At 33.6% G+C, this 11,709-nt stretch overlaps 1 protein-coding gene across 2 annotated transcripts in view; it reads left to right on the forward strand.

The window, feature by feature from the left end:
- CDC73 (cell division cycle 73) overlaps window positions 1-8,251 on the forward strand; it is a 111,243-nt gene extending 102,992 nt beyond the window's left edge. Inside the window, exons 16-17 of one of the 2 annotated variants that reach the window (XM_045809560.2) lie at window positions 1,384-1,525; window positions 2,504-8,251. In XM_045809560.2, coding sequence (XP_045665516.1) covers window positions 1,384-1,525; window positions 2,504-2,540 — 179 coding nt within the window. In that variant the 3' untranslated portion in view covers window positions 2,541-8,251. The remainder of the gene's footprint in view (window positions 1-1,383; window positions 1,526-2,503) is intronic. The other variant, XM_045809561.2, reaches the window with a different exon arrangement.
- The last annotated feature ends 3,458 nt before the right edge of the window (window positions 8,252-11,709 follow it).

Genomic DNA, 11,709 nt, shown 5'->3' on the forward strand with positions numbered 1-11,709 from the left:
GTATGTTAGAAAAAAAAGTAAATTGAAAGAAAAGCTAAACATCTTACATGTAAAACAAAAACTTCACTGATGGTAAACTGATTGCAAAATAAACTAGCCAGGATGATTCAACTGGATGATCAGGGAGAGAGAAAGATTGAAAGTAATACTTTATGGTCCATTTGTTAACCTTTTGCAATATACGCTACTTGGGAGGTTTTGCCCTAAAGTCTTTTATTTGCCCAACACCCTGAATTAACTGTTAAAAATGAAAACCAGATAATTGCACCTTCTTACTCTAAACTTTCTAGTGGCTTACTATCGTATTTGGAATAAATTCATATTTTTTATACCATAGCCAAATTCTACATATAGGACATTGCCTACAAAAGAAGTTCTACTTGTTTATAGAGTATGCCAAGCTTTCTTTCATTTCAGAATCTTTTTTACCAGTTGTCCCGTCTTCCTGAAATCCTCTTATGGATCTCTGCTGGACTCACTTTTTATATCATTTAATTATCTACTTCTAGGTAGCCTTCTCATGAGGCTTTCCAAATTTTTCTTTTTCCCTTTTCATCATTCCTTACCAAGTTCCTTTAGTTCTTACTCCCTAATTATTTCTTGAATCTTTTTCTTGCCAGGCATGTATCTTCTCCCAATTTGAGCAAATCTCTTCTCTAGATTACTAAATTGTATCAGTAAGTCACTGCTAACCATTTTGCAGTGATTCTCCCTATCTCTTAGATAAAAGTCCAAAATATGGCCTTCATGGCCAACATTGTTCTGAATCTATGATCTTACCTTTTACTCATTTTTTTTACATTACTTTGTATGATGCAGATCCATTAAATTTCTTTAGTTCCTAGAGGAAACCATTTTCTCTTTGAGGATGTTCTTGGCTAACTGGGTCACTTTTGTTCTGTGTTTGGCTAATTCTTACTCAACCTTTAGATCTTAGATTAGAGTTCATTACCTATGTAAGCCTTTTCTGAATTCCATGGTCTGGGTAAGATACTCTTTTATGTTTCTGTGATATACTACACCTTTATCATACTTTATTTGAATGGGTGTTTTTTCTTCTTCTTAGCCTTCACCAGACCATATGTGTTTTATCTTACCTTATTCCTCATTTCAGTCCCAGTGGCTGGCATGTATAAACCCTCAGTAGATATTTGTTGAATTGAATGTTTTTGAGGATGCCACGGTGCCTATTAGCATCTATTTCAAAAATCACTTTGGTTATAATGTAGCTTCATTTGGTGGAAGAAAGTTTGATTTTTTTAAGTTTTTTGTTTTGTTTAGTTTTTTGGTTAATGTCTGTATTGGATATTTTTATTCTTTTGTAAAATATTTTTATAATTTTGATTGCAGTTTGAATAAAAAATATTATTTCCCCCCATATAGTTAAAGCCTTCCATCTCAAATATGATGAAGTTCGTCTAGATCCAAACGTTCAGAAATGGGATGTAACAGTATTAGAACTCAGCTATCACAAACGTCATTTGGATAGACCAGTTTTCTTACGGTTCTGGGAAACATTGGATAGGTAATTCTGATCCTAAAATGCACTTACTTCTGCTTTATTGTAGTAATTTTCCTTTCTCCTCAGTTAGATTTTAAGTTCATTAAAGTTGTGAACATATCCCCCAGTTCCCCTTTTCCAACATTGTCTGATTTGATGCTGATCTCCAGTAGATAATTAACAAATATCTTTGTTATATTGATTTTAGAAACAGATGGAGAAAGGGTGTATACCTGGATAGAAAGAACAGTAAACTCCGAGTCAGAAGACCTAGATTTTAGTTCTGATTTTGTGATCTGGCTCTAATGAACTGTGACCTTTCCGAACCTTGTTTTCTATCTATCCAAGGGGCTTAAATTAAGTGATCCCTATAGTTTTTGTTTTGTTTTGTTTTGTTTTGTTTTGTTTTGTTTTGTTTTGTTTTGCATCAAAAGGTCACTGACTGGATTTGTTTTGGGTAGCTTGCGAAAGGAATTCAGGTTTTGAATTTTTTTACTTTTTTATTTATTTTTAATTTTAATTACTGTTATAAATAGGATTCTTAAAGCCCTTTTATAGTAACATCAGTTTTGTAATTGGAAAAATTTAAGAACAGCATATGATCACAGTACCACTGAATTTATTCTTGTTGAGGTGCTCTTTAAAAATCTGTCACTTTCTTGGTGTAAGTCTCTTGCTGAATATTAAGAGTTTTCCAAAGTCAGAGGTGACTGAGGTAACCCAGTGATTATAATTGATAATATATTAAAGAGAAACATTTATTATTCCAGCCAGAAGCTCTGAGATTATAGAATTTAACAAGAGGAATGTTTCTTCTGGCTTCAGAAATTCTTATTCTGTATTTCCAAAGTACAGTATCAGGTTTCCAGTTTTTTAGAAAACAAAACATCCTGTTCACTTTTGAATTTTAAGTTTAAAAAAATGTTAACTTGTTTTTACATGTAATATTCTAAAAATTCTACAATTCCAGTAATCATTATAACCTGTTATATTATTTTTCAGGTACATGGTAAAGCATAAATCCCACTTGAGATTCTGAATTTTACTTGGTTTCCCCTTTTTCTGGAGATCTGGATTAAGAAGCATGGATATACCTTGACCTAAAGACTGAGACTCAAGCTTTATGAATTTATCAAGAACTTACAAATGAAGAAGGTCACGGATCGATCTTTTATAAGACCTTATTTGATGCTTTATGCTTCAAAGGGATGATGCTTGTCATCCATATAAGCAAACTTTTTGGCTTACAACTATTTTTTTAATATTAGCCTTCTAGTCTGTAATGGAAATTGTATATTTTGATAGAAGTTTTTTCTCCGTTGGTTAAATTAGCATTACTTAAAATTTGTTTCTTTAGAAAATAAATACAGGTTATAAATGTGTGTATATTTAGAGGTTATAAGGCTCCCTAGGCCATCTTGCTTCTGATTTTTCATTGCTCTATAATTCCTTTTATTGAAAATACTATGTTATGAATGGTATTAAATTTTAGTCTCTGGAACTTCCAAAACTAGCAAAGGGATGTGACTATTTTGAATGAATCAGAATGTCAACTGTATGTATACTATACCTATACTTATTCTTTATTTAAAAAAGAATAATGAAAAATCAAGAACAGTTCTTCAGCTTTGGTTGAATTGTTCAGCCTTTTCAAGACTTCTTTACTTAAAATGAATACATTTAATGAATGTACATTCTTCTCACTGACTTTGGTGATTTTAAAACTTAGAATGATATATTTCTATCTGTGCTATCTTTCCACTTGAGAAATCTCAGAACACAGATTAAAAACCTGATAGGCTATAGTACTTTTTATTTTGGGAGCCAGAGTATGTTTGGGGGAAGGAAATGTATTAGTCCTACTGCAATGTAACTTTAACTTTCTTATCTTTTCTCATAAGTTCACCTTTGATTCTTACTTTATATGTATGGCATAGGATTTTGAGTCTTCTATTTCTAGGCATGTTGATCTTGGAGTTCTTATCTTCCATTATCCCTAAATATTGATAAACTCCCCCAGACACCAAAGAACACATTTGCTTAATTAAGTGTCTGAACAGAAACAAGATAAAAACACTGGTATTTTTATGTGCGTGTTCAATATCGTATAAAATATAAAACCTATATTTTAACTTAGTAAAATATTTTACTACTTCTGTACTTTAGAGTGTTGCATCCAAGGTACAAATGAATGAGCATTTTCCTTGAATCTTAATTTCACCTTTTATTACTTAAAAGCAACTTGGAACCTCTACTCCGTTAAAGAGTTTTTGCCATTAGAATCGTTGTTAATCATTCATCTTGTGTCATTTTTTCTCCCTTCCCCCTACCCCCCCCCAGTGATCTCTTTAGATCAACATTTTTTTTTTTTTTTTTTTTTGGTAAACATTTAGCTCCTTCTTATGTTATGCTGACATTACCTAGCCTCATTTTGAAATTTAATGCTATCATAAAAATGAGAAGCACTTATTATTTATTTTTAAAATAACCACAAAAGTCCATACCAATAGTGAATAGGAAAAGTATTTATTCATATGGAATTCACTAGGTTCTTAAGAAAAACAGTCAGCATTTTAAATTATTAGATTTTAGGACATTTATAAGGTTTGAACAGATTCTACCCCCTTTCTTCCTTTCTTTGCATCCTCTCTTCTTGAAAACAAAAGAGAACTCAAATTTGTTCACCTTAGAATTTCTCAGCATATAAACTGTTTTCAAAATAAATTATTGTATAAACTTTCTCCATGATGAAATCGTCAAGGACTAGAATCTGTGACATTTTAATGTAAGATTACTTGTTAAGACTACTACAAGTGGACAAGAACTACCTTTCTATGAAGATTTTTAGTATTTATACTTATGTCATATATGAAATTTACTTGATACAGAGTGTGGTTAAAATTGGGAACATCTACTTTAAACAGGGTTTATTTTTCTATCTTGAATTTGCCTTATGTATATTCAAAGGCTTCTGGAAATACTGTAAAGGAACATTAGGAAAAGTACAAATATGCTATACTGTGTATTTTAAAATCAGACCCTTAGTATGTGCTTATTTTCTTTTTCTTATTTCAGTAGTTCAGTCCCTTATTTAGGTCCAGGTAATTAATGTAATAGCCCTTAATTTCAAAAACAATTTTTTTCAGCCAATCATTATCTCATGACTCCCAGGTCCTATGGCAGCACCTGTCACTGTGCCTTGCACATAGTAGGCATTCAGTAAATAATTTATATGCATGAATTGATCTTTTCAGTGTGACTGATTTATTACAAAAAGTACTTTGACTAGGTCTTGGAGTTTGAAAATACAGAATTACAAGGAATGAAGAGGTATGCACAGATATTTTAATGGAAATGAGGTATACATTAATAAACTTGACTTACCTGTAAGTTACTGTTAATTGGAGACACCCTTGTCTTGTCCCACTGGTAAAAGAAAATTCCATTTCTTCATCATAAGACCCTCTTCTGAGTCAGGTAACATTAAGAAGCTTGTAGGTTTCAGTCAGTCACTCTCAACCCTGACTGCACATTAGAATCATTTGGGGGACCATTTAAATATACTATTGACTGATTGCTGATTCTGATTTAATTTGGGCTGAGACCTGATCATCAGTATTTTTCAAAAGTTTTCTAGGTAATTTCATGTTCAGAAAGGATTGAGAATCACTGATTTAATTTGTTATTGAAAACAATGCCAGTATTAAATGTTGTGTTTCCTCCTCCTTATATCCCTTCCTCCTCTTCTCTCCTCTTCTTTCTTCTTCCTTCTTCCTTCTTTCTTCTTCCTTTCTTTTCTTTTTTTTTTTCTTTCCTGCTTTTTTTTTTCTTTTGGTGACCACCCTTCACCCTAGACCATCCCCCTTATTGATGGTATTGGCCTATAGTTCCACATGACAAATTCAAGTCTTATTTATTTAATATAGGAGTATTTTGCTGTTTAATATTTAAACAATGTTTAATATATTTCATTATAAACTAGTATAATAGTTTATGATTTGTTTCCCATGTGTCCATATCTTTTACTAACTTTTTTTTTAACAGCAGCATGACAACAATCCATATAGAAATAGCTAGTTCATAATGAGGAAAATTTCATAATTAATTTTTAAGGTAGAAGAAAGTAAAGTATTAATTTCTTATCTGCCATGCAGAATTAGAGTTTGCTTATGAAAGGAAAGAGGCATACTTTTTAATTGGTCTGCCAGAAAAGTAAAAGTAAATTATTCATTTAAGTAAAATTCATTAACAACATTGAAGGAAATATTTTTCCTAAATAAAAATTTTTGTGACTCCTAACAAAGTTAAAGCGATACATTCTTTTTTGGAGGGTGGGGAAGGGGTCTTTAGTTGCCATATTTCTTACTATTTAACAGTTCCATTATATTGGTATTAACAATAGAAATGATGATAGGATATACATATGTGGCCAGAAATAGTTCCAGTTTGTCAGATAATGATTATCTGAGTCTTAGTTGTTGAACCAATTAGTTTATAAAACTTTTTGAGACCAACAGGGCGTTTTTTAAATATTATAAAAGCTAATCAAAATGAAAACATGAAAAATAAATTTAATTACATGAGCCTTAATATACTTGACTGAATTTTTATTCATTTGGATTTGATATTCAACTGATTACCCTAACCATAGTAAATTAACTTTTTAAAAGGACAAATGACTGAATTTGACTTAAATTAAGAATTGGATTAGAAATTTTGAGATGCCATCTCCTATATCTTCTGGCCTGTCCATTGCCACATTTGGGTGTTTTGTGGTGCCAGCATGGTTTCTATATTAATATGTTGGAATAATTAAGAAAAAATTGAAAATGTATAATAGGTGTATAAAGAATTATATTTAGTAAATGCATAATAGGCAATAATACTTTCAAGTCAGCGATCTGTTTGGGCTTATATGTATTATTTTAGGTAGTGTTTATTAGAGTATCTTGGGAGTTATAAATGTATGGCATTTAAATGCGTAAAGCTAATGAAATTTTATTGCCAAAATTCAAAAAGTGGGGTGATACTATATCAAATTTAAGTAAATGATGTATCTGAGAATTTTGTTTGCTACTGAATTCCCTTTCTATCCAGTTTAAGTTTACTAAAAGTTACTTAACTTCCAAGATTGATTATAGTGCTTTATATATAATGTAGTTCATTTACATGGTGTAGGCACTATAAATGATTGTTTAGCCACCAATTTTTATTATTTCTCAAGCAAAGTGGTTCTTGAATGGAACTTAAATTTGGGCCATGTGACCTGATTAAATGTTCTAGTCATTCTTACTCCATTTCAGTGGATTTTTAAATTTCAAGTTTAATTGTAAATAAAATATTTTGTAGTACTTCAACAGTTTTGGGGACATTCCCACCCCCCACTTCTACCCTGCTCTTCGTCCCTCCAACCAAAAAATCGCATTCAACCAAGAAAACAGAGACTGTATTAGGGAGTAGGATGATGACCGTCTTTCCATAAAAGATTTTATGAGATTTTTTAGGCATAGTATTTCTGTTTTGAAAACAAATGCAAGTTTTCACTTTGAAAACTAATGAAATAAGGACATTTACAGTCTTCTGTTAATGAGTTAAATAATGTAGAGAATCATAGTTCTTCCTAAAAGTAACAAGCCACATGCTCTACTGAACTTAGTTTGTCCAATTTACTGTGTCCTTATTGTTGTAATAGAATTAAGAATGTATCTGGTAAATTACATCATCTTTACAGTTTGAGGACCCTGATTTTAACATTTTACAGTTTGAAAACAAACTGTATTCCGCATATAATCAAATCATTAACAGCATCATCTTATGGGTTGTGCCAGTGATAATGTGTGACTTTTTTGCAACGAAATTTCTTCAATGAAAAGCTTAATGGGCCCTGTTCAAACTTAATTTCTATTCAGTTCATAAATGCCCACTAAATATGTATTTTATCCTGCTCTTCTGTTCATTTGATCATCTGCTCTTGGGCAGATGAGCATTCACATAACTAAAATAGATACAGCATGAGTTGTAAATGCTGTTGGATTTTTTTTTTAAGGCTCAAAGGTGCTAGTATATAACAGCACATTGCCAAATAAGCTTTTTCCCCTCTCATTTTCTAAAACACTTTCCATTTTTATTTAATTGTGTAATGATCAGGTGTTTATGGTGGCTTGGAAGACTTCCTCTTAATTTTCTTCAGTGACCATAAAAAACATAAAAAGTAGTTCTAGAGAAGGCTGTGCTGTTGAGTCTGTCATAATTATTTGTAGCTACTTTGTCACAGAATTATAGTTTATAATTCATTCAGAGAATGTTGATTTATATTACATGACTAATGTAAGTAGGACTCAGGCTATATAAGAAAGAAGAAATCAGAGATTCGGTTAATCACACTTGAATATTTTTTTTTTTGGACTGTACTTCATTTACCAAAAATTCCAAATGGAAACACATTGGGTTATACAACATTCACTGTGATAAAATATGGTAATTTATACTCAGAGAAGAACTGCATTCATGGAGTTTACCATGTTAAAAATGTAAATATGGTAATAGCATCAATTCCTCTTTTTAAAATTGTTAATATAAATATGTTTTTCTTTAAAACGGAATAGTTTGAAATTTTATCAGGTTGGTGTGTGTAATGGTTGGGGAAGATCAAATGAGCTTGCTCATGGCTTATTCAATTATTTTAGCTCAATTGGGCATCACTAATGTTTATGGCCATTTTGACTGTAAAACAGTTTTAAAGTATTTGTATTCTTAGTTATGTGTTTTTATTTCATAATACATCATTGAGTACAAAAAGGAAGTGTAAGAGTTACTGATGATGAAATAAACTGGGGGGCATTAATGTAGTTGATGTAGGAATTTGAGGAGAAAGAAGAAATTAAATGGGAACTCCAACTCAATGGGAAAAAATGGTAGTAGGATTTGGGCAGTGATGTATCTTTGTTTAGACATAAATTTAAGTGAAATTAGGCAAATCTGTGTTGTGATTTTTCTCCAGCAGTGTTTAGTGGCTTGATGGCAGGTGTAGAGAAAGCAAATTGATTTTCAACTTTTGATGGAAGTAGAAGCAGGCCAGGGAGGTGAAGGTATTCACAAGTGATGATTATAGTACCAGAACATGGAATCTAAGCTCTTCAAGGAATAAATGATATAAAGGAGGTGGTGGATTGTATGAAATTGGGGCTGACCCATGAACTGAAAACTTCAGTAATAAAATGAAGCTAAAAGTAAGTCTGAAAGAGAAGAGAGGATGGGATATTTGAAATCAAGATTTCAGAGGTGATATGATATTGATGAGGAAAAGTCAAGACCTTGGAAGTGACAGATAGGAGAAGAGTTCTTTGGAGTCAAAGATCTGAGACCACGGTTATTCATGTGAGGGTTAAAATAACAGAATGACAAGAATAGGGGTGGCCGGGAGGATAGCCACAGGCTGGTGACTCAGGTCGATGGCAATAAGAAAATTGTAACTGGATAGCATGAGCTTTAAAGGATCCATGCTCAAAATCATTGGCTTTGTGTCAAGAGATCAGTGATCAGTACATTTAGATATTTTAGGATCTTTTAAAAGGTATAGATCATTTCACTGCCCCCCTCTTTTTTTTTTTTTTAAATCATGTGCTTGTTCCATTAGCACAGATTATGAGGGCTTTTATTGTAACTAAGTGTAAATCCTCTCTGACAGCCTTTCTACCTTCTCTGAGTCTTGTTTTCCCCAATTTGCTCCCACATTAGGCTAGTTCTTGTATTCTTTGCCTCTTCTGTAGCACAGTGATAACTGGGAGTGGATAGAATTCTTTGTTGGAAGACCTGAACACCCCTCTGTTGTGAGGTTTCATAATGTGCCCAAACTGAGATCACTCCTAGTTTTATATACATCTCATTTCTGAGGGAGAACATCGTGAATGGTTCCCAAAGTGGCTACAGGGTGCTAGAAAAAAAGGAATACCTGGAAGTACTGGTGGTTGGAAAGGGTTTTTCACTGACATTTCTATGGGCATCTTCTTATTTCCTCAGTTTGTTTTGTTCTAGATTTTGGATGAGAATTCTTGGAATGTTGTCAGCTTTCTTTTCCAACAATGAGGTGGGTTAGATGTTATTTTGAGCCTAATCTAAATCTTACCTGAATCTAATTCTTTCTTTGGTTTCCTTGTTAATATGAAGTGGTGTGTGTCTTTTCTTGTTTGGTGGCTGATGGCTTACTGTTTTTCCTTTTTTGTCACTCCCCTAACAATTCTTTAGTTGTTAAGTGTGATGGAGCTATGATCATACTTACTTCATTGTCTTCACCCAGAAGTGACCTTACCTATTCTTGAGGAAACAAGCCATGGAATTCTCGGTACTATATCTCAGAAACATGTGCATATAATAAGCATCCTTTCTTTCCTCCTATTACAAATGTCCTGTCACCCATCAAGGACTTGTCTATCCATACGTGTTCTCCTACAACCTCCTCCACTGTCATGAGTTTTGCCCTATTACTGTTTCCTCTCTAGCTTGTGTCTTCATCCTGTTACCACCCTGTACTTATCCCTTCCACCCATATTAAAACCAGGTTGCACCTTTCATCTTAAACAGAGTTCTAGGGAGGTGGCTTGAATATGAGCACCTCACTCTCAAAGATTCATGGAGTTAGAGGAAAAGAGTGCAGTCCACACGTGTGGTACTAGGAAGACTAGCTTCAGAGTACCTGCGGGGCTACTGCATGGTGGGCTCTCAGTTCCTGTTTGTATGTGTCCTGGCAGCTTGCTGGGTAGCACATCCTCAGCCCACAGAAGCAGTGGTAACTGTCTTGCTTGTATTGCTCGGGTTTATTGCCACTCAGACTGTAGGAGTTTGACTTGTGCCAAATGGTGAATGAGTAGACAAGTGAAAATAGTTTAGAGAAGTCTAAAAATAAATAAATAATAGAGAACATTCAGAAGTGGGTGGTGATGAAAAAGAATTGCTGGTGGAGATGGATGACAACTTTAACTTTGAAAAACCACATGAGGAAAGTCACAGTGTAAAGTAAACTTTCTATACATTAAAAGCCCAACACATTAAAATGTAGTAAAAAAGGGAAATGGCCATTTTTGAGGACCAAATTAACGACCTGGAATTTGTGCAGTAGTAGTTCTCCCTAGAAAAGCAAAACCCAAAGACCTGGAGATTGTAGTAAAAATGAAAACACCTTAAAGAGAAGTTAAGGATATTTAATGTGAACAAGTGAAGAACCATAAGGAAGAAAAAAGGAAACAGACTTATGAAAACAATTCGTAAATACTAGAGGAAAATTTCACTGGTTTGAAAGGGTTCTTGCTCTGTAGGTTCCATGTAACATCAGGGGGAATAAAAGACACCTAGGCAGACATTTCATTCAAATATTGTCTACTTCATGGCAGTGGTAAGCACTGTTTTAGTTGCGGGGATTCAGGGTGAACAAAAGCATTTCATGCCCTCATTGAGTAGGAAGAGGGAGACAATAAGAAAACAACTAAATGTATCAGATGTGAATAAGTGATACAGAAAAAAATAGAGTGACTAACAGTGTTGGGATAAGGTAGAGGCAATACTTAACTATTTTATATGGGTGGTCAGAGAACGTTCAGGTGACATTTGAGCAGCAATTTGGAGGAAGTGAGGGAACCGACCTCATAAATATACAGAGAGAAAGTACTCTAGGGAGCGAACAGGAAGTTTAAAAATCCTAAGTATCATAGCTGCGACTCAAAGACTGGCAAGGAGGCCCCTTGGGTAGAGCTAAGGCAGCAAGAACAGTAAGACGTGAGCGCAGAGTGGCATCAGGGAACAAGATTATGTGGGGCTTTGTAGACTATTGTAAAGCCCTTGGCTTTTATTCATTGGTACATATGGGAAGCCATTGGAGAGTTTTTGGGCAGAGGAGTGACCTCATGTGACTAGTTTCAAGAGTCACAATGCTGTTGGAAAATAAGACTGTGAGGAGTAAAGGCAGAAGCTGGGAGACCAGCTTATTAGATATTTCAGTAATTAGGTAAAATCATGTGGTTATTGGTGGAGGATTGACAACTAGTCAGGTTCTGGAAATATTTTGAAAATAGATTGGGTGTGGTGTGATAATAGAGTCAACAATCGGGTTTTTTTTTTTTGTTTTTGGCTTTTGCCTAAATAACTGGAAAGATGGGGTTTCTGCTTACTATTGTAGGAAAGAATTGTATAAGGGTCAGATTTGGGTATGGTAGCAG

The sequence above is a fragment of the Ursus americanus genome, chromosome 2 (assembly GCF_024610735.1).
Source record: "Ursus americanus isolate L20-20 chromosome 2, mUrsAme1.1.p, whole genome shotgun sequence".
Lineage (NCBI taxonomy): Eukaryota > Metazoa > Chordata > Mammalia > Carnivora > Ursidae > Ursus > Ursus americanus.